Here is a 27,953-nt window from a genome sequence, read left to right as displayed (position 1 = left end):
CCAGGTTTTGTTATTGGTTTAATGGCCTATTGGTAATTGGGATACCTGTGATTGGAAGGCTTGGAGCAAACGTCACCTTAAAACTGAGCGTGGAACTGGTATGATAGGTAGTAGGTCTGGATCTCTGATAATGACATTTTACCTATAACTCACCTCGAACGCATTGATTTTCCGCCTGTAAGATAAGACAATATTTAAGCACGCCACGTGTGTGTCGAGGACATATCAACTTTCGGACCATCGTAGACAACACAAGTGCTTGTGACACAGGCCAAAAATCTTAGACCGCAAACTATATTCTAAAAGTTATATCAAGATAATTTACTTTAATTTTGTTAACAATGGTTCGTTTATTAGTGGGTATTGTGGTGGTGGCGATATGCTGTGGACTATCACAGGGACATGGCCGGCTACTGGAGCCTCCCTCCAGATCTAGCATGTGGAGGTCATTACGCGGCGGATCTCAAGAATTTCCTCAGGCTCCAATCAACTATAACGATAACCAGCTCTTTTGTGGCGGGCGTATCGTAAGTATTAAATAACATTAATACAATATATACCAGTTACTTATGGTAGGTGTATCGTAAGTAAATAAATGTATATACCAGTTACTTATGGTGGTGTATCGTAAGTACCGTTATATCAATGTATATACCAATTACTTATGGTGGTGTATCGTAAGTATATAAATGTATATACCAGTTACTTACGGTAGGTGTATCGTAAGTAAATAAATATATATACCAATTACTTATGGTGGTGTATCGTAAGTACCGTTATATCAATGTATATACCAGTTACTTATGGTAGGTGTATCGTAGGTATATAAATGTATATACCAGTTACTTACGGTAGGTGTATCGTAAGTAAATAAATATATATACCAATTACTTATGGTGGTGTATCGTAAGTACCGTTATATAAATGTATATACCAGTTACTTATGGTAGGTGTATCGTAAGTACCGTTATATAAATGTATATACCAGTTACTTACGGTAGGTGTATCGTAAGTAAATAAATATATATACCAATTACTTATGGTAGGTGTATCGTAAGTATATAAATGTATATACCAGTTACTTACGGTAGGTATATCGTAAGTACCGTTATATAAATGTATATACCAGTTACTTATGGTGGTGTATCGTAAGTACCGTTATATAAATGTATATACCAGTTACTTACGGTAGGTATATCGTAAGTACCGTTATATAAATGTATATACCAGTTACTTATGGTAGGTGTATCGTAAGTATATAAATGTATATACCAGTTACTTACGGTAGGTGTATCGTAAGTACCGTTATATAAATGTATATACCAGTTACTTATGGTAGGTGTATCGTAAGTAAATAAATATATATACCAATTACTTATGGTAGGTGTATCGTAAGTAAATAAATATATATACCAATTACTTATGGTGGTGTATCGTAAGTACCGTTATATAAATGTATATACCAGTTACTTATGGTAGGTGTATCGTAAGTACCGTTATATAAATGTATATACCAGTTACTCACGGTAGGTATATCGTAAGTACAATGTATATAAATGTATATACCAGTTACTTACGGTAGGTGTATCGTAAGTATATAAATGTATATACCAGTAACTTACGGTAGGTATATCGTAAGTATATAAATGTATATACCAGTTACTTACGGTAGGTATATCGTAAGTATATAAATGTATATACCAGTTACTTATGGTAGGTGTATCGTAAGTATATAAATGTATATACCAGTTACTTATGGTAGGTGTATCGTAAGTACAATGTATATAAATGTATATACCAGTTACTTATGGTAGGTATATCGTAAGTATATAAATGTATATACCAGTTACTTACGGTAGGTGTATCGTAGGTATATAAATGTATATACCAGTTACTTATGGTAGGTGTATCGTAGGTATATAAATATATATGCCAGTTACTTATGGTGTAGTTAAAGTGTGAACATTATTTCATTAAATAATCTCATGAAGTACAAAATGTGAACAACTTTATTGAGATTTAGAAGCATGCTTAAATCTTTAATACATGTCATATCCAGTAATTCTTAATGCAGATTCACCCGTTTATCTCGTAATGAATGTCGTTTAAGTTAACAATAACACCAATGACGACTATCTTATTGTTATACAGCTACCAACATGGCTATCAACTTTATATTAAATCTTGAATCCATTGCAATCTTAACCTTGTTATCAAATAAACATATACCTTGTTATCACGGTAACCACTAACCTTGATCACAAACACATTTACCTTGTTATCATCGTAACCACTAACCTTGGTCACATAAACATTTACCTTGTTAACACGGTAACCACTAACCTTGATCACATAAACATTTACCTTGTTAAGACGGTAACCACTAACCTTGATCACATAAACATTTACCTTGTTAACACGGTAACCACTAACCTTGATCACATAAACATTTACCTTGTTAACACCGTAACCACTAACCTTGATCACATAAACATTTACCTTGTTAACACCGTAATCACTAACCTTGATCACATAAACATTTACCTTGTTATCACGGTAACCACTAACCTTGATCACATAAACATTTACCTTGTTATCACGGTAACCACTAACCTTGATCACATAAACATTTACCTTGTTAACACGGTAACCACTAACCTTGATCACATAAACATTTACCTTGTTAACGACGTAACCACAAACCTTGATCACATAAACATTTACCTTGTTAACACCGTAATCACTAACCTTGATCACATACACATATACCTTGTTATCACCGTAACCACTAACCTTGATCACATACACATATACCTTGTTATCACCGTAACCACTAACCTTGATCACATACACATATACCTTGTTATCACCGTAACCACTAACCTTGATCACATAAACATTTACCTTGTTATCACCGTAACCACTAACCTTGATCACATAAACATTTACCTTGTTAACACCGTAATCACTAACCTTGATCACATAAACATTTACCTTGTTAACGACGTAACCACAAACCTTGATCACATAAACATTTACCTTGTTAACACGGTAACCACTAACCTTGATCACATAAACATTTACCTTGTTATCACCGTAACCACAAACCTTGATCACATAAACATTTACCTTGTTATCACCGTAACCACTAACCTTGATCACATAAACATTTACCTTGTTATCACCGTAACCACGTACCTTGTTATCACATAAACATTTACCTTGTTATCACCGTAACCACTAACCTTGATCACATAAACATTTACCTTGTTATCACGGTAACCACGTACCTTGATCACATAAACATTTACCTTGTTAACACCGTAACCACTAACCTTGATCACATAAACATTTACCTTGTTATCACCGTAACCACTAACCTTGATCACATAAACATTTACCTTGTTAACACGGTAACCACTAACCTTGATCACATAAACATTTACCTTGTTATCACGGTAACCACTAACCTTGATCACATAAACATTTACCTTGTTATCACCGTAACCACTAACCTTGATCACATAAACATTTACCTTGTTATCACGGTAACCACTAACCTTGATCACATAAACATTTACCTTGTTATCACCGTAACCACTAACCTTGATCACATAAACATTTACCTTGTTAACACGGTAACCACTAACCTTGATCACATAAACATTTACCTTGTTATCACGGTAACCACTAACCTTGATCACCTAAACATTTACCTTGTTATCACGGTAACCACTAACCTTGATCACCTAAACATTTACCTTGTTATCACCGTAACCACTAACCTTGATCACATAAACATTTACCTTGTTATCACTGTAACCACTAACCTTGATCACATAAACATTTACCTTGTTATCACCGTAACCACTAACCTTGATCACATAAACATTTACCTTGTTAACACGGTAACCACTAACCTTGATCACATAAACATTTACCTTGTTATCACGGTAACCACTAACCTTGATCACCTAAACATTTACCTTGTTATCACGGTAACCACTAACCTTGATCACCTAAACATTTACCTTGTTATCACCGTAACCACTAACCTTGATCACATAAACATTAACCTTGTTATCACGGTAACCACTAACCTTGATCACATAAATATTAACGTTGTTATCACCGTAACCACTAACCTTGATCACATAAATATTAACGTTGTTATCACCGTAACCACTAACCTTGATCACATAAATATTAACCTTGTTATCACGGTAACCACTAACCTTGATCACATAAACATTAACCTTGTTATCACGGTAACCACTAACCTTGATCACATAAATATTAACGTTGTTATCACCGTAACCACTAACCTTGATCACATAAATATTAACGTTGTTATCACCGTAACCACTAACCTTGATCACATAAACATATACCTTGTTATCACTGAACCACTAACCTGTTTATGACCGTAACGATAAACTTCGTAGAAGAATATACATTTAGTCCGTTTTTGTTTCAAAACTTTTCAGACTAGCAAAACGGTTTGTGGATGAATATTCGAGTTTTTGGTATATAAATGTAAGGTATCAATAGAACATTGTGTATTATTTACGGTTGTACAGCTGTGGTTTTGTTAAAGCAATGTGTATCATGTCAGGATTCGTACAATTTGAAATCATGAACACTTGAATACTAACTTGTCACGGGCTGTTTGTTGCGATGAGAGAATGAGGATGCAAATGACGCGTATCATCACGACAACACTTAGATAGAGACATAAACAGTCAGGCGGAATACAGAATAAGATCAAAGGTATGTAGTCATAGAATCATTGAGGTCCAATCTGTTCTGAAATATCTACAATTAAAGATAGGACATTTAATTATTTTTACAAATAGTTTCTTAATCATGTTGGTGTGTCTGACGACAGAAAAAATTAATTGTTTAAAGAATATCTCTTATAGCCCATGTCTGGCCATGATAGTTATAGGATGTAGTTTAAAACATCTGAACATGATGTTATAGAGTATAGTATTAAACATCTGAGCATGATGTTATATAGTATAGTATTAAACATCTGAGCATGATGTTATAGAGTATTGTATTAAACATCTGCAGTTCAACCTATTCTCTTTCATATCTTCAATGAAGATAGAAATCTTAAAATGGCATTATAACAAATAACGTTTTATTCGTATCCATGTTTCTTACCGCAGAAATATTCAAATACACGGACATACATAAATTTTACTCATAAATTCTATTGAAGGCCATAACAACATCTTTCTTGAAATAATGCTTAACATATTCAGTAAATAAAATGTCAAAATTTTATTTTCTATTAAATTACACTCAATATCACATGTTTCAATATGATATAACTAATTAATAGACAAGGCCGAATAATGCACACAGAGCTGCGTTGTCGACATTTTAAGACTTATCCGTAAAAATACCGACTGACAGTATAAAACTCAAGATGGGAAATTAGTGAAATCAATCCGATCTTAATCAATGTTAAAACCCAAAAGATTGATTTGATCAGATAGATATTTTTTATATATCAGCAGGATTTGATATGAAATCTCAGTGTGTACAGATGTATATCTCAGAATGACTACCAACGCTAACCTTACTGTGTTTTAATGACGTAACATACAGCCCTATAGCTCACAGTAGTTTGGTAATCACACAATATACCGCTATAAATAACATTATTTCATTAAAGACATACCACTCTGACGTCTAACTTATATTGTGTTATTAATGACATACCATTCTGACCTGTAACATATATTGTGTTATTAATGACATAACATTCTGACCTGTAACTTATATTGTGTTATTAATGGCATAACATTCTGACCTGTAACATATATTGTGTTATTAATGACATAACATTCTGACCTGTAACTTATATTGTGTTATAATGACATAACATTCTGACCTGTAACTTATATTGTGTTATTAATGACATAACATTCTGACGTCTAACTTATATTGTGTTATTAATGACATAACATTCTGACCTGTAACATATATTGTGTTATTAATGACATACCATTCTGACCTGTAACATATATTGTGTTATTAATGACGTACCATTCTGACCTGTAACATATATTGTGTTATTAATGACGTACCATTCTGACCTGTTACTTATATTGTGTTATAATGACATAACATTCTGACCTGTAACATATATTGTGTTATTAGTGACATACCATTCTGACCTGTTACTTATATTGTGTTATAATGACATAACATTCTGACCTGTAACATATATTGTGTTATTAATGACATACCATTCTGACCTGTTACTTATATTGTGTTATTAATGACATACCATTCTGACCTGTAACTTATATTGTGTTATTAATGACACAATTGTGTTATTAATGATATACCACTCTGACCTGTAACTTATTTTGTGTTATTAATGACATAACATTCTGACCTGTAACATATATTGTGTTATTAATGACATAACATTCTGACCTGTTACTTATATTGTGTTAGTAATGACACAATTGTGTTATTAATGATATACCACTCTGACCTGTAACTTATATTGTGTTAGTAATGACATAACATTCTGACGTGTTAGTAATGACCAGTCTGATGTTCTTAATCTTCTCCGCAGTTTTTGGAGTAGTTTTTGAACATCTAATCTTAATTAGATTGATCACTGATACACCATACAGGCCTATGGCTGATATTGTGTTATTATTGAAATACAAATCAGCCCAATAACTAATGGTGTTTTTAATAATTTACTTATAGGAATTATTTACGAATTGTTGAAATGAGTAATTAACAACACAGTTCACTACAAACTGCTAGTAGTACTTGTTCACAACCTCTGACAGACTTTAGCGGAAATGCTACCGATAAGACTATCTAGCGAGTATTCCATACTGGCCTGCTCGATTTCTAGTCCACAAATCGATTTGTGCTGACCTGTTGGATATAAAATTGGACAAAATGATGATACCGAAGTATTTCGTTAAAGAAAAGTTATCGCTCTCCAGTAAATCAGACATCAACTTCATGAGATTGTTACTTAAGTACTTGACATATTTAATCATTTTTAATGTCAAATTTGTTCAAAATTGCCACTGTTGCTAAAATAATATAAAAAGTACAGAGAAACATATTGATATACTAAAATAAATGTTTAGTGCCCTATCAGATTTCTTTGAAAACCTGTTGCCGAATACATTTTCAATGTTCAATCACTTAATGATACCTTTCGTTCTTTAGGAATATTTGACTGTCGACGAATTTATCGCTTTAAGATTATGTAAGATATATAAATTGTGCTGTGTAGTTTACTCTGATGGCGAATATTTTAGTCCACAACATTTGCCGTTATCCTGTATGCCATGTTTAAACCTTTATATACACACACACACACACATATATGTATACGTTGTGTGAATTTTCAAAAATCCAGAATTGATCTATTTGTTTACGGTGGTGTCACATGTATAGTTAAATATCTTCATGTACATGTATAGAAAAAACATTGTTAGAAAGCAAGTATATGTTTAGGGCTAGAGTAAGGGTTAGAATTAATTCTATCAATTTTAATACCAGTCATATTAATACATCACTAAATTTAGTTTCATTCTTTCTCAGCCAAATGTATATATTATCAAATTCATGTTCGTGTCTATCTTGAATAAGTTTACATACTACTAAATTCATTTTCATTTCTATCTCAGCAAGTTTATATATAGATAAATTAATTTTCATTTCTATCTCAGACAAGCTTATGCAATGCCAAAATTCATATTCATTTATATCTGAAGCAGGTTAATATTTATTACATTTTTACCAGTGAAATATAAAAAAAATATTCATTCTATAAAAGTGATATTTTTCAAATATTATGAATTGGGTAATATACAAACTCGGTCAAGATAGAAATGGATATGAATTCAGTAGTATATAAGATTATTAAAGATAGACACAAATATGAATTAATATATAAACTCTGTCGAGATAGCAATAAATATGAATTCAGTAGTATATAAGAGTATTAAAGATAGACACAAATATGAATTAATATATAAACTCTGTCGAGATAGAAATAAATATGAATTCAGTAGTATATAAGATTATTAAAGATAGACACAAATATGAATTAATATATAAACTCTGTCGAGATAGCAATACATATGAATTAATATATAAACTCTGTCGAGATAGAAATGGATATGAATTTAGTAATATATAGAGGATATCTAACAGTGTCTTCAGTAATAGTGGGGCAAATATTTTGATATTTTTCACGAGTGCTCTTATAATAAACTGAGACAGAAATGAATATGAATTCAGTAGTATATAAGAGTATTTAAGATAGGCAAGAATATTAATTGAGTAATATATCAACTCGGCCGAGATAGAAATAGATATGAATTCAGTAGTATATAAGAGTATTTAAGATATACACGAATATGAATTGGATAATATACAAACTTGGTAGTATTTCAGGATTATCTTTAATATATATATTTTTTATGTTACTATATTATATAATTCTTGTGGAACTCTTCATTAATAAACAATATATTTTCTCTTAAAAATAGTAATTTAATTTAAAAGCGACGTTGTAAACGGTGCCGTCAATATCTACGTTATGGTCGGATATAACTTTATAAGCCAATGATACAAGCGAGATTAGATTATGTCAAGTGTATACCCATTTCTAATGTTTTAAGATGCCTCAATAACAATCTTGCCAATTGTTTATAATCTGACAACACTTGGTTTACTTGATCTTCCAATGCTAAAATAGTTCTCTTCTGTTATCACCGTTAATGCATGGCTGCATCATTTGACTAGGTCCAGTGTTTCTTTTATAATATTTATTAATGTTATATATAAAGTTGTTGAATACCGATCATATGAGTCACATGTATACCATGAAATCGAATTTTTATAGTACAGAAATGTATAAACATACTTGAGCTATGTTTATGTATGTAGTTTGAATCATTTAAACCTCTCCACTTCTACCACGTTAAAACAAAAACACACAGCGACACACTTGAACTTCAAAGCCATTCCTTTTATTAACAACACGAGTGTTTCTTGTTTTTGGTAAATCTGGAATTTCGTTATAATGTAACACGGGGTTTGTATACAAAAATCACATAATGACAGCATACACATTTAAACTTTAACTTTATATCATTGTACCATTTGAGATTAAATACACACCAATGCCGTTTTGGTTAAATATTTTACATTGATTGATGCTGAAGTCTTTCACAGCAACGTTTTATTTATATAACATCATAAATTCAAAACTCATTTATTATATTTGGTTTTAAATCTTACACTTCAAGTAAATTCAAAATACGCAGGTCTGTTGTAACGGACTGATGCTCACATACATTAGATTATATTGCAGATCCATTTCCATTTGATTCGACATAATTACACGTTGTAGTTTGATATAATTTATATTTAAGTTTGTATTACACCTCGCTATTACAATATCGATTGCAAAATTAAAATGATTAAATGAAAATGAACTAAAAAATACATTTAAACTTATTTACATTCCAAATATCTAAAAAGTATCAATTCGAAAAAAATAGGATATAAGTATAGAGTAAGAAGATTTTTTTAATTTAAAAAAGAAGGAAGTTAATATATTTCATTAGATATATAAATTGGTTGCTAAATAAATGGAATAGTCCATCGTGCGACTATGAGATTTTGTTCGAAATACCAAAAATGGTGTGAACAAAAATTGCATCATTATAAATATGGTTTTACAAATAAAATTATTTCAAATCTCGAAATAGAAGTATTTCTTAAACATAGTAATGTGAAATGTCGTATGTATCAATGTGAAATAAGATTTGGTAACCCAATTGACATGCAAACGAATTGAAGAGACGTTGAGCTTAGCGATCGGTTAATATACAAACTGAAGGTTCACACAACAACGTATTAACTCTGTATATATTCCGGTAATTGATAAATTACAACGAAACGAAGGAAGTGAAGATTAATGTCCAGTTCGCCCATCGTTATAACTAAGCTGTCTGAAGAGTGATGACAAGGTTAGGTAACTCTAGTGATAACAGGGACACTAATATAAATTATCTACTATATCATAGACAGTACGTAAACTCGCGCGTGTTTGGACATAGATATGGGTAGTGATAACAGTATTTTGTTTTCATATCAAAGATGGCTGTTGCCTGGCATAACCGCTATGTTATAAGTATGGACACCGTGTTTAACCAGACGGGATTTACATCAATCAATCATCTTCAGACATTAATTTTCTCTTTTTCAAGATATTTTTTGTCAAACAACGCCTACTGTATCCCTTACCTGTATCATATTGTAGGACATATATGATTTGTACTAGACGAGAATATTAACATGATCACTAGGCACGCCCATACAGCAACCCACTCACATACAACCATAAAAAAGGGTATTTAAATATACATATATCTTGGATTATTAAAACTTGCGTTCACTACGTTTCTAAACACATATAAACACCAACGGCCTGGTTCATGCTTCCAAACAAAAGCATATAGGAATGACTATCTACATATTCTAACTAATGAATGACTATCAACATATTCTAACTAATGAATGACTATCAGCATATTCTAACTAATGAATGACTGTCAACATATTCTAACTAATGAATGACTGTCAACATATTCTAACTAATGAATGACCATCAACATATTCTAACTAATGAATGACTATCAGCATATTCTAACTAATGAATGACCATCAACATATTCTAACATATAGGAATGACTATCAACATATTCTAACTAATGAATGACTATCAACATATTCTAACTAATGAATGACCATCAACATATTCTAACTAGAGAATGACTGTCAACATATTCTAACATATAGGAATGACTATCAACATATTCTAACTAATGAATGACTGTCAACATATTCTAACTAATGAATGACTATCAACATATTCTAACTAATGAATGACTATCAACATATTCTAACTAAAGAATGACTGTCAACATATTCTAACATATAGGAATGACTGTCAACATATTCTAACATATAGGAATGACTATCAACATATTCTAACATATACGAATGACTATCAACATATTCTAACATATACGAATGACTATCAACATATTCTAACTAATGAATGACTATCAACATATTCTAACATATACGAATGACTATCAACATATTCTAACTAATGAATGACCATCAACATATTCTAACTATTGAATGACTATCAACATATTCTAACTAATGAATGACCATCAACATATTCTAACATATAGGAATGACCATCAACATATTCTAACTAATGAATGACTATCAACATATTCTAACTATTGAATGACGATCAACATATTCTAACTAATGAATGACCATCAACATATTCTAACTAATGAATGACCATCAACATATTCTAACATATAGGAATGACTATCTACATATTCTAACTAATGAATGACCATCAACATATTCTAACTAATGAATGACCATCAACATATTCTAACTAATGAATGACCATCAACATATTCTAACATATAGGAATGACTATCTACATATTCTAACTAATGAATGACCATCAACATATTCTAACTAATGAATGACCATCAACATATTCTAACTAATGAATGACCATCAACATATTCTAACTAATGAATGACCATCAACATATTCTAACATATAGGAATGACTATCTACATATTCTAACTAATGAATGACCATCAACATATTCTAACTAATGAATGACCATCAACATATTCTAACTAATGAATGACCATCAACATATTCTAACTAATGAATGACCATCAACATATTCTAACTAACGAATGACGATCAACATATTCTAACATATAGGAATGACTATCAACATATTCTAAAATATAGGAATGACCATCAACATATTCTAACTAATGAATGACTATCAACATATTCTAACTAATGAATGACTATCAACATATTCTAACATATAGGAATGACTATCAACATATTCTAACTAATGAATGACCATCAACATATTCTAACATATAGGAATGACCATCAACATATTCTAACTAACGAATGACGATCAACATATTCTAACATATAGGAATGACCATCAACATATTCTAACTAACGAATGACGATCAACATATTCTAACATATAGGAATGACTATCAACATATTCTAAAATATAGGAATGACCATCAACATATTCTAACTAATGAATGACCATCAACATATTCTAACTAATGAATGACCATCAACATATTCTAACTAATGAATGACCATCAACATATTCTAACATATAGGAATTACCATCAACATATTCTAACTAATGAATGACCATCAACATATTCTAACTAATGAATGACCATCAACATATTCTAACATATAGGAATTACCATCAACATATTCTAACTAATGAATGACCATCAACATATTCTAACTAATGAATGACCATCAACATATTCTATCATATAGGAATGACTATCAACATATTCTAACTAACGAATGACTATCAACATATTCTAACTAATGAATGACTGTCAACATATTCTAACTAATGAATGACTATCAACATATTCTAACTAATGAATGACCATCAACATATTCTAACATATAGGAATGACTATCAACATATTCTAACATATAGGAATGACCATCAACATATTCTAACTAATGAATGACCATCAACATATTCTAACATATAGGAATGACCATCAACATATTCTAACTAATGAATGACTATCAACATATTCTAACTAATGAATGATCATCAACATATTCTAACATATAGGAATGACTATCAACATATTCTAACTAATGAATGATCATCAACATATTCTAACATATAGGAATGACTATCAACATATTCTAACTAACGAATGACTATCAACATATTCTAACTAATGAATGACCATCAACATATTCTAACTAAAGAATGACTGTCAACATATTCTAACATATAGGAATGACTATCAACATATTCTAACTAATGAATGACTATCAACATATTCTAACTAATGAATGACTATCAACATATTCTAACTAAAGAATGACTGTCAACATATTCTAACATATAGGAATGACTATCAACATATTCTAACTATTGAATGACTATCAACATATTCTAACTAATGAATGACGATCAACATATTCTAACTAATGAATGACTATCAACATATTCTAACATATAGGAATGACTGTCAACATATTCTAACATATAGGAATGACTATCAACATATTCTAACTAATGAATGACCATCAACATATTCTAACTAATGAATGACTATCAACATATTCTAACATATAGGAATGACTATCAACATATTCTAACATATAGGAATGACCATCAACATATTCTAACTAATGAATGACTGTCAACATATTCTAACATATAGGAATGACCATCAACATATTCTAACTAATGAATGACTATCAACATATTCTAACTAATGAATGACTATCAACATATTCTAACTAATGAATGACCATCAACATATTCTAACTAATGAATGACCATCAACATATTCTAACTAATGAATGACTGTCAACATATTCTAACATATAGGAATGACTATCAACATATTCTAACTAATGAATGACCATCAACATATTCTAACTAATGAATGACCATCAACATATTCTAACTAATGAATGACTGTCAACATATTCTAACATATAGGAATGACTATCAACATATTCTAACATATAGGAATGACTATCAACATATTCTAACTAATGAATGACTATCAACATATTCTAACTAATGAATGACCATCAACATATTCTAACTAATGAATGACTATCAACATATTCTAACATATAGGAATGACTATCAACATATTCTAACTAATGAATGACTATCAACATATTCTAACATATAGGAATGACTATCAACATATTCTAACTAATGAATGACTATCAACATATTCTAACTAATGAATGACCATCAACATATTCTAACTAATGAATGACCATCAACATATTCTAACTAAAGAATGACTGTCAACATATTCTAACATATAGGAATGACTATCAACATATTCTAACTAATGAATGACTATCAACATATTCTAACTAATGAATGACTATCAACATATTCTAACTAAAGAATGACTGTCAACATATTCTAACATATAGGAATGACTATCAACATATTCTAACTAATGAATGACCATCAACATATTCTAACTAATGAATGACTATCAACATATTCTAACATATAGGAATGACTATCAACATATTCTAACATATAGGAATGACCATCAACATATTCTAACTAATGAATGACTGTCAACATATTCTAACATATAGGAATGACCATCAACATATTCTAACTAATGAATGACTATCAACATATTCTAACTAATGAATGACTATCAACATATTCTAACTAATGAATGACCATCAACATATTCTAACATATAGGAATGACTATCAACATATTCTAACTAATGAATGACTATCAACATATTCTAACTAATGAATGACCATCAACATATTCTAACTAATGAATGACTATCAACATATTCTAACATATAGGAATGACTATCAACATATTCTAACTAATGAATGACTATCAACATATTCTAACTAATGAATGACCATCAACATATTCTAACTAATGAATGACCATCAACATATTCTAACTAATGAATGACCATCAACATATTCTAACTAAAGAATGACTGTCAACATATTCTAACATATAGGAATGACTATCAACATATTCTAACTAATGAATGACTATCAACATATTCTAACTAATGAATGACCATCAACATATTCTAACTAATGAATGACTATCAACATATTCTAACTAATGAATGACTGTCAACATATTCTAACATATAGGAATGACTATCAACATATTCTAACTAATGAATGACTGTCAACATATTCTAACATATAGGAATGACTATCAACATATTCTAACTAATGAATGACTGTCAACATATTCTAACATATAGAAATGACTATCAACATATTCTAACTAATGAATGACCATCAACATATTCTAACTAATGAATGACCATCAACATATTCTAACTAATGAATGACCATCAACATATTCTAACTAATGAATGACTATCAACATATTCTAACTAATGAATGACCATCAACATATTCTAACTAATGAATGACTGTCAACATATTCTAACTAATGAATGACTGTCAACATATTCTAACATATAGGAATGACCATCAACATATTCTAACTAATGAATGACTATCAACATATTCTAACTAATGAATGACCATCAACATATTCTAACATATAGGAATGATCATCAACATATTCTAACATATAGGAATGACTATCAACATATTCTAACTAATGAATGACCATCAACATATTCTAACATATAGGAATGATCATCAACATATTCTAACATATAGGAATGACTGTCAACATATTCTAACTAATGAATGACTATCAACATATTCTAACTAATGAATGACTATCAACATATTCTAACATATAGGAATGACCATCAACATATTCTAACTAATGAATGACTATCAACATAGTCTAACTAATGAATGACCATCAACATATTCTAACTAATGAATGACCATCAACATATTCTAACTAACGAATGACTATCAACATATTCTAACTAATGAATGACCATCAACATATTCTAACATATAGGAATGATCATCAACATATTCTAACATATAGGAATGACTATCAACATATTCTAACTAATGAATGACTGTCAACATATTCTAACTAATGAATGACTATCAACATATTCTAACATATAGGAATGACTGTCAACATATTCTAACATATAGGAATGACTATCAACATATTCTAACATATACGAATGACTATCAACATATTCTAACATATACGAATGACTATCAACATATTCTAACTAATGAATGACCATCAACATATTCTAACTATTGAATGACTATCAACATATTCTAACTAATGAATGACCATCAACATATTCTAACATATAGGAATGACCATCAACATATTCTAACTAATGAATGACTATCAACATATTCTAACTATTGAATGACGATCAACATATTCTAACTAATGAATGACCATCAACATATTCTAACTAATGAATGACCATCAACATATTCTAACTAATGAATGACCATCAACATATTCTAACTAATGAATGACCATTAACATATTCTAACTAATGAATGACCATCAACATATTCTAACTAATGAATGACCAACAACACATTCTAACATATAGGAATGACTATCAACATATTCTAACTAACGAATGACCATCAACATATTCTAACATATAGGAATGACTATCAACATATTCTAACTAATGAATGACCATCAACATATTCTAACATATAGGAATGACTATCAACATATTCTAACATATAGGAATTACCATCAACATATTCTAACTATTGAATGACGATCAACATATTCTAACTAATGAATGACCATCAACATATTCTAACATATAGGAATTACCATCAACATATTCTAACTAATGAATGACCATCAACATATTCTAACTAATGAATGACCATCAACATATTCTATCATATAGGAATGACTATCAACATATTCTAACTAACGAATGACTATCAACATATTCTAACTAATGAATGACCATCAACATATTCTAACTAATGAATGACCATCAACATATTCTAACATATAGGAATGACTATCAACATATTCTAACATATAGGAATGACTATCAACATATTCTAACATATAGGAATGACTATCAACATATTCTAACATATAGGAATGACCATCAACATATTCTAACTAATGAATGACCATCAACATATTCTAACATATAGGAATGACCATCAACATATTCTAACTAATGAATGACTATCAACATATTCTAACTAATGAATGACCATCAACATATTCTAACTAATGAATGATCATCAACATATTCTAACATATAGGAATGACTATCAACATATTCTAACTAATGAATGACTATCAACATATTCTAACTAAAGAATGACTGTCAACATATTCTAACATATAGGAATGACTATCAACATATTCTAACTAATGAATGACCATCAACATATTCTAACTAATGAATGACTATCAACATATTCTAACATATAGGAATGACTATCAACATATTCTAACTAATGAATGACTATCAACATATTCTAACTAATGAATGACTATCAACATATTCTAACTAATGAATGACGATCAACATATTCTAACTAATGAATGACTATCAACATATTCTAACTAAAGAATGACTGTCAACATATTCTAACATATAGGAATGACTATCAACATATTCTAACTAATGAATGACTATCAACATATTCTAACTAATGAATGACCATCAACATATTCTAACTAATGAATGACCATCAACATATTCTAACTAATGAATGACCATCAACATATTCTAACTAATGAATGACTATCAACATATTCTAACTAATGAATGACTATCAACATATTCTAACTAATGAATGACCATCAACATATTCTAACTAATGAATGACCATCAACATATTCTAACTAATGAATGACTATCAACATATTCTAACTAATGAATGACGATCAACATATTCTAACATATAGGAATGACTATCAACATATTCTAACTAATGAATGACCATCAACATATTCTAACATATAGGAATGACTATCAACATATTCTAACTAATGAATGACTATCAACATATTCTAACTAATGAATGACCATCAACATATTCTAACATATAGGAATGACCATCAACATATTCTAACATATAGGAATGACTATCAACATATTCTAACATATAGGAATGACCATCAACATATTCTAACTAATGAATGACTATCAACATATTCTAACTAACGAATGACTATCAACATATTCTAACTAATGAATGACTATCAACATATTCTAACTAATGAATGACCATCAACATATTCTAACATATGGGAATGACTATCAACATATTCTAACTAATGAATGACTGTCAACATATTCTAACATATAGGAATGACTATCAACATATTCTAACATATAGGAATGACTATCAACATATTCTAACTAATGAATGACTGTCAACATATTCTAACTAATGAATGACTGTCAACATATTCTAACTAATGAATGACTGTCAACATATTCTAACTAATAAAAGGTTCATTATACAGTATTTCACCTTTTATATACGTTTAGAAATTACACATTTATTACACGTCAACAGTTTTATAAATGATCACGTGAGAGTTCGCTATATTCAACCCTTGGATACAAATACTAACATGTGTCGTCTAGTGTGAATGCTTCTTTGTTTGAAATTTACATTCCATTTGATCAAAATGATAACTCTGGAATTAGAAACATAAACGAAACAATACAAAGATAATCAGTTTTAAATAAAAATGGCAGAAAATATATGCAATTCATTAGCTATCTAAACTGATATTGTACGTCAAAGTATCTTTATATCAAATTTTATATTGTATTTTGATAATTTCCAACGTCATAAGAACTCTATATCGCATTTTGGATTGTATTTGAATAATTTCACCTAAGCATACCATTTTTATATCGAATTTGATATTGTATTTTTTTTATAATTTGTTCCATCAAACCATCTTTATATCGATTTTGATATTGTATTTTTTTATAATTTGTTCCATCAAACCATCTTTATATCGATTTTGATATTGTATTTTTTTATAATTTGTTCCATCAAACCATCTTTATATCGATTTTGATATTGTATTTTTTTATAATTTGTTCCATCAAACCATCTTTATATCGATTTTGATATTGTATTTTTTTATAATTTGTTCCATCAAACCATCTTTATATCGATTTTGATATTGTATTTTAATAACTTCACCACCTCTTGCATCCCTATAAGGACCAACCAACCAATTGTTTCCCATAGACTTTGGTGTTAACGTTTTGGAGTATTTCATTCAAATTCTTGAATTCAATATGACAATTATGGTTTATAACGAAAGTTTAGGGTCTCATATAACACCTCATCAAAAAAAATTGGGTCCTTCAGCTCAATTTTTTCTCCAGGGTAGCCATTTTGAAAATGGGTGAATTTCGCAGTAAAAATTCTCAAAAATCTGAAATGTTTTCCTGTTAATTGTTATAACCTGAAATCAATCGGACTTACGAAATTTATATCAACATTTCTTATTGATAGTTACCTATCAGGCTACATATCTATTTTCCTACTTCATAACATACTGGCCAACCAGCGGTTTCCAGACATTTTATCCTTGGCTCAATTTTCTATACACAGGGGATGTTTCAAAATCTATTTTTCAATTGGTTGGTTGTTCCCTATATCAAGTTTTGCATTGTATTTTGTTAATTACTCCCGTCATAACATCTTTATATCAAGTTTTCATTGTATTTTGTTAATTTCCCCCGTCATAACATCTTTATATCAAGTTTTCATTGTATTTTGTTAATTTCCCCCGTCATAACATCTTTATATCAAGTTTTCATTGTATTTTGTTAATTTCCCCCGTCATAACATCTTTATATCAAGTTTTCATTGTATTTTGATAATTTCTTTCGTCATAACATCTTTATATCAAGTCTGTTTCCAGATCATGTCATTGTATGTTGACGTATTGCATGGTGTTTTTATATCTATTTTGAATTTATAACATGTTGCAAGAATAACACATGCTTACTGTTTTTTCTTAAATGGAAATTATATTCCTAGGGATTCAGACGGAGGACGGCACAGCTTTAAAGTGGATATAACAACTTGGGCAGCAAAGTCTTAAGAGCTTCCAAAATATATCGAAAATTAAATATAGATCATGAAATTATGGGGTAAAAAAGAAGGAAAAAAAAAACAAAAAGCTCCTGTTCAATGATAAAAACAAGAGTTTTCTTTTTATTTCAGAATTTTATCTACCAACACCAGAAGTGTGGGATATGTGGGGATCCCTACCAGGGTCCACGGAACAATGAGGCTGGCGGGCGGTACGCCAAAGGAATCATTACCAGACACTATACTTCCGGTCAGACGATTGACATCGGTATTGAGATCACAGCCAATCATTTCGGCTACTTCGAGTTCAGACTTTGTCCAAACAACGATATACATAAAGCTGCTACCCAGGAGTGTCTGGATCAACACCTGTTAACACTGCCAAACGCCGATGGTACAAGGTATAAAGGAGCTATACTAGGATCGGAAACATCCAATACATGTTTATCAGATTCTCTTGACACAATTTAACACGATGATATTATTTTTTTTTTCTTTAATTTGCACTTCAGCAATTATTATAAAAACTCATTTCAGCATTAACATTATAATGACATGTTTCGAAATCCTTATATAATAATTCTTGATTAGAAATTATAGAATTCGAATAATTGGTTTTAATATGTTGATATTATGTTTAAAAAAATGAACAAAATTCAAAATTTGAATAATGTCTTTCAACATGTAATTAATTATTTCATTTTAAACATTTTGTATGATATTATTACATTTTAAGTTATGTATACGAATCTAATGTGATACTCTGGTGTCCAGGTACTACCTAGGAGGACGGAGAGGCACTGTCAATCTGAAAGCAAAACTTCCAGAGGGTCTCACGTGTTCACAGTGTGTACTACAGTGGCGCTGGAAAACAGGTAGAGCAGACGTATATATAATAAATCATCATTGTATACATACAATCAAATACCATCATTGTATATATACAATAAAACACCATCATTGTATACATACAATCAAATACCATCATTGTATACATACAATCAAATACCATCATTGTATACATACAATAAATCACCATCATTGTATATATACAATATAATACCATCATTGTATACATACAATATAATACCATCATTGTATATATACAATATAATACCATCATTGTATATATACAATATAATACCATCATTGTATACATTTAATAAAATACCATCTTGTATACATACAATAAATCACCATCATTGTATACATACAATAAAATACCATCATTGTATATATACAATATAATACCATCATTGTATATATACAATATAATACCATCATTGTATATATACAATATAATACCATCATTGTATACATACAATAAAATACCATCATTGTATACATACAATAAATCACCATCATTGTATACATACAATATAATACCGTCATTGTATATATACTACAAAATATCATTATTGTATACATACTATAAAATATCATCATCGTATACATACTATAAAATATCATCATTGTATACATACTACAAAATACCATCATTGTGTACATACTACAAAATACCATTATTGTATACATACTATAAAATATCATCATCGTATACATACTATAAAATATCATTATTGTATACATACTATAAAATATCATCATCGTATACATACAATGAAATACCATCATTGTATACATACTATAAAATATCATCATCGTATACATACAATATAATACCATCATTGTATACATACAATATAATACCATCATTGTATACATACAATATAATACCATCATTGTATACATACAATATAATACCATCATTGTATATATACAATATAATACCATCATTGTATACATACAATATAATACCATCATGGTATACATACAATATAATACCATCATTGTATACATACAATAGAATACCATCATTGTATACATACAATATAATACCATCATTGTATATATACAATAAAATACCATCATTGTATACATAAAATATAATACCATCATTGTATATATACAATATAATACCATCATTGTATTTATACAATATAATACCATCATTGTATACATTTAATAAAATACCATCATTGTATATATACAATATAATACCATCATTGTATATATACAATATAATACCATCATTGTATACATTAATAAATACCATCATTGTATACATACAATATAATACCATCATTGTATACATACAATATAATACCATCATTGTATATATACAATATAATACCATCATTGTATACATACAATAAAATACCATCATTGTATACATACAATATAATACCATCATTGTATATATACAATAAAATACCATCATTGTATACATACAATATAATACCATCATTGTATACATTTAATAAAATACCATCATTGTATACATACTACAAAATACCATCATTGTATACATACTACAAAATATCATTATTGTATACATACAATAAAATACCATCATTGTGTACATACTACAAAATATCATTATTGTATACATACTATAAAATATGATCATCGTATACATACTATAAAATATCATCATTGTATACATACTACAAAATACCATCATTGTATACATACTACAAAATATCATTATTGTATACATACAATAAAATACCATCATTGTGTACATACTACAAAATACCATTATTGTATACATACTATAAAATATCATCATCGTATACATACTATAAAATATCATCATTGTATACATACTACAAAATACCATCATTGTGTACATACTACAAAATACCATTATTGTATACATACTATAAAATATCATCATCGTATACATACTATAAAATATCATTATTGTATACATACTATAAAATATCATCATCGTATACATACAATGAAATACCATCATTGTATACATACTATAAAATATCATCATCGTATACATACAATATAATACCATCATTGTATACATACAATATAATACCATCATTGTATACATACAATATAATACCATCATTGTATACATACAATATAATACCATCATTGTATATATACAATATAATACCATCATTGTATACATACAATATAATACCATCAGGGTATACATACAATATAATACCATCATTGTATACATACAATAGAATACCATCATTGTATACATACAATATAATACCATCATTGTATATATACAATATAATACCATCATTTTATACATACAATATAATACCATCATTGTATATATACAATATAATACCATCATTGTATTTATACAATATAATACCATCATTGTATACATTTAATAAAATACCATCATTGTATATATACAATATAATACCGTCACTGTATATATACAATATAATACCATCATTGTATACATTTAATAAAATACCATCATTGTATACATACTATATAATACCATCATTGTATACATACAATATAATACCATCATTGTATATATACAATATAATACCATCATTGTATACATACAATAAAATACCATCATTGTATACATACAATATAATACCATCATTGTATATATACAATAAAATACCATCATTGTATACATACAATATAATACCATCATTGTATACATTTAATAAAATACCATCATTGTATACATACTACAAAATACCATCATTGTATACATACTACAAAATATCATTATTGTATACATACAATAAAATACCATCATTGTGTACATACTACAAAATATCATTATTGTATACATACTATAAAATATCATCATCGTATACATACTATAAAATATCATCATTGTATACATACTACAAAATACCATCATTGTATACATACTACAAAATATCATTATTGTATACATACAATAAAATACCATCATTGTGTACATACTACAAAATACCATTATTGTATACATACTATAAAATATCATCATCGTATACATACTATAAAATATCATTATTGTATACATACTATAAAATATCATCATCGTATACATACTATAAAATATCATCATTGTATACATACTACAAAATACCATCATTGTGTACATACTACAAAATATCATTATTGTATACATACTATAAAATATCATCATCGTATACATACTATATAATACCATCATTGTATACATACTACAAAATATCATTATTGTATACATACAATAAAATACCATCATTGTGTACATACTACAAAATACCATTATTGTATACATACTATAAAATATCATCATCGTATACATACTATATAATACCATCATTGTATACATACTACAAAATATCATTATTGTATACATACAATATAATACCATCATTGTGTACATACTACAAAATATCATTATTGTATACATACTATAAAATATCATCATCGTATACATACTATATAATACCATCATTGTATACATACTACAAAATATCATTATTGTATACATACAATAAAATACCATCATTGTGTACATACTACAAAATATCATTATTGTATACATACTATAAAATATCATCATCGTATACATACAATGAAATACCATAGTTATACAAAGTAACTATACATACACCGAATCTTAATCTTGGTATCATGAGTATACCATGTAACTACATATACAGTAAAAAAAACTACCAATGTACCAAAAATTTACAATGCTTACGCATTTAACTGCTTTCAGTCCATGAATGCCAACTGAAAGCAGTTAAATGCTGATATTTATCACTTTTTGATTTTAATTCTCCTTTCTCCATTTAATTCAAATTTTCCCGTCTTTATCATCAACGAAGTTCTGTCAGTCGCCTACCCGTGTTCTTCCGCTCACAAAATAGTGCGAAGAACAATAGAATACACGACAATTATAATCAATGTAATTCTAGTATTCTATAATACATTTTGTATGAACATAATGATAATACCTATTACACTCGTTTAATATATATTTTCTACGACAGAAAATGTATTTCTCGCTCTTTAATAACCTCCATTCCTTTACTGTTATATTCATACGCCAGTTGGTATTTATGAATTGATAACACCCATCTACAGTTGGTAGGGTCACAAAGAGGCATTGCCATAGAGTGGTTAACATAACAACATATACTCTGAACATCATCATGGTTTCATTAGTATATAATGTAACTACATGCTCACCGAAAAATCATTATTGTATCCAAATAATAGTATGAAGCTGAATTGTCCAGTGAAATATCAATATATAATCCTAATTATACAATCGCTACGTGTAGAGTTAAAGTCATCATTATCTTCTAAAATCAAAAAGATTTTTGTTAAACGGGTTATAGTTATTATCAATGTTTGGCCGACAACCAGTTCTATAACATCGTCTAATGAATTCTTAAATGATATGTATCGAGTTAAAATGAATATGAAGAAGAATGAAGTTATGAACAGAAAACACTAAAAACTGCTGAAACAGATACATGCATATAGCATCATTAAACAGCTAATGTTCCTGTTGTATGTCATTTATATACATATAGCATCATTAAACAGCTAATGTTCCTGTTGTATGCCATTTATATACATATAGCATCATTAAACATATAATGTTCCTGTTGTATGCCATTTATATACATATAAACTACCTATATGTTGTTTTTATCTATTTTGTATTATACAGGAAACAGCTATGGTTATGCTCCTAACGGTACCTACTGCATTGGTTGCGGTCTACAGGAAATGTTCTACGGCTGTTCTGATATCTCAATATCCGGCGGAAGTAACGGTCACGTGCAACCTCAAATTACCTCGAGACCAGTGACATCTGCTCCGGTTCAGACTCCGAGGCCAGTCATCATAACACAGAAACCCTTTGTCTACACTCCGAGACCAACGCCTTCCCATCCTGCCCAAACAATGCGACCTAACAATGGTATATTCTTTGGTCAGCCAATCGGACAGACAAACATCCAGGCCGGACATACAGCCGGACAGACAAACATCCAGGCCGGACATACAGCCGGACAGACAAACATCCAGGCCGGACATACAGCCGGACAGACAAACCCCCAGACCGGACATACAGCCGGACAGACAGTGATCAGGTGTCGCGCTATCAACCTCTGGGCCGGAGTTGCTCAGCTTGACCAATGGTGTCTTGATAACTGTCAGAAAGGAAACTGTCCGTCCGCTGCATGTAAATGTAATTAAAACCATGCACGTGTCATTTAGGTGTGATTAAAACCATCCACGTGTCATGTATAGTGTGCTGTCATTGTTGGCTACATAACAATCCTATTGAGAGCGCAATACATTGATTTTTTGTTGCTATACTTATCGGCAGCATATTTCAATCTTACATAACTTTACTTTATATTCTGGGCTAACCACTTAAATCGCCTCATTCTTTATGGCATAATTAGCTTTCAATGTTTTATAATTCTTGTTTATGATTGTTTTTTTTAAATTAATATATCGAAGTAGAGGTTTTCAGTAGATAGTTGCAAAATAAGGTAGAACTCCAAATCCTATTACGATGTCTCGACGTAATACTGTGTATTATTGTCAGATAAACATTGTCCTTTGGAATCTAAATATAAGTGGTTAAACAAAGTTAATTTTATATCTAACCAAAAATTACAAAACAAATATTTCCAATAAAAGCCACGTTTATTTCTGGAAGAACTACAAGAAGCCCGATAGTTGTTGTCCATTCCTGTGATATTGTACATAACAATGCTGACGAAATGTTTCTAAACGCTATAGGAATCTCTATCAAATATCTAAAAAGACCCAGACACAATTTTTAATTTCGAGATAAATCACTGAAATGTTGTTGTCTTTGAGGTGGACACTACCTCATGTCTTAATGCTTCATATGATTTTGTGTAAATAAATAATAATTAATTTTGTTTTATTTTTTGTTATTTTTTATCCGGCCGATGTGGAATCGCCTACCGTAAATATCCTAATGTTTCTCCCACATCAGGTCACTCGGCGGCATTATCGTCATCCTTACCTTCTGGAAGTCTGGTTTTGCTTGATATGGCAACGGTGGTTGTCGATTCTAATGTTTTGCGTGTGCTGGTTTTCCCAACATACTGCATTCTGACTACTTTGTGGGTCAGGATATATACAACATTGGCTGATGTGTTGTCAGTGTTTGTAAAATGTGATAAATGTCACATTAAAACGTATCTGTGAACCCCGTGTATGGACAAGGTTTGGACATTTTAAAAGGCGCCTGCTGCTACGACAGCGGTTCGGAGTTCTGACTTTATATTTGAGAAGATGATCTCTTTCAAGTTCCATGGATTTATCTGTTTCCCAATCTGTTAAAGCAGATTAACATCCTTTGGAAAAAAGGTGAGACTTCAGCTCTGAACATCGTAGACCAAAGTCTGTATTGTACATTATCATTTGGGTACGTAAGCTTGGGAATAAGAAATACTCCTCGTTGTTTGTGAGGGATGACGGGAGGACGGTCGCAGATACTGGTGTGTGTCAGTTGGTTAGGGTACATATCCCCACTCATTTCACCATCAATTAAAATACAAATGGTGTCTAGAAACGCGTTTGTTTCCATGGTTACCTCTGCAGTGAAATTGATAGTCGGATGGAACGTTTTGTGTGTTCAAAAATGATCGAGTGATCTCCGGCTCGAAGTCCATTTGGTTTCAATATCGTCGATGAATCTGATCTAGTTAAAGGCTTGTGTGGAGCAGATGCCAAAAGTTGGGATTCAAGATATTCCATAAATATGTTAGTATACAAAAGTGTCATCTAGGTGCACATACCTGTGTCGCTGACTTGTAAATAGTTTTTCTCATTGAACTTGACGTTGTTAAGTGTGAGGACAAGTTTAAGTAGATCTACTAGACTCTCAGTCGATGTTTATTTGGTACATGTCGTTCTCGACAAGCACCAATGCCGTCAGTATGTGGGCTGTGTGTTAATGAATAACGACGTCCATCGTAAGTATCACCCGGTAGTTCTTGTTTTGTTTAGATAATACGTGGTATATTTTATGTAAGAAGGTGGATTTTCAACTATTGGTCGTAGATGGAAATCGATGAATTTTGAAGATTTCTCTCTCGGTTAGCCTATTGAGTTGGTAGTGGGTCTACAAAGGTTTCACGGTTTACGGATTTTGGGAAGGAGATAGAATTCCCTGCTTGAGCATTTTCAGGACGCATGGTTTAAATTGATCTGCTTAACGTGTTCTAGTGTCGGCTGCTTATCCAGTTTATTACAGAACGTTAGAAAGCTGACGGTTTGCATCTTTGACGTAATTGTCCTGTTAATAGTAACGAATGCAGGGCCTTTATCCGCAGGCTTTAAAACAATCTCAGCATTTTCTTTGAATGGCAGGTTGGTAGGTGACTGGAGTGATCAGATGCCCCCACTTTAAT

General features: G+C 29.9%; 1 protein-coding gene across 2 annotated transcripts; it reads left to right on the top strand.

Moving 5' to 3' along the window:
• LOC117315436 lies at nt 1-26,232 on the top strand. Of its 2 annotated transcripts, XM_033869623.1 has the most exons (5): nt 1-527; nt 19,846-20,114; nt 20,488-20,588; nt 25,223-25,515; nt 25,582-26,232. In XM_033869623.1, exons 1-5 carry the CDS (start codon nt 342-344, stop codon nt 25,750-25,752), a joined length of 1,020 nt encoding a protein of 339 aa, XP_033725514.1. In that variant the 5' UTR covers nt 1-341; the 3' UTR covers nt 25,753-26,232. The 2 variants fall into 2 exon arrangements, with proteins under 2 accessions (XP_033725514.1, XP_033725513.1); XM_033869622.1 differs by having other exon boundaries at nt 2-527; nt 25,223-26,232.
• Nucleotides 26,233-27,953: the final 1,721 nt, after the last annotated feature.

The sequence above is a fragment of the Pecten maximus genome, chromosome 17 (genome assembly GCF_902652985.1).
Source record: "Pecten maximus chromosome 17, xPecMax1.1, whole genome shotgun sequence".
Classification (NCBI taxonomy): domain Eukaryota; kingdom Metazoa; phylum Mollusca; class Bivalvia; order Pectinida; family Pectinidae; genus Pecten; species Pecten maximus.
This window is presented reverse-complemented; position numbering and strand designations above follow the sequence as displayed.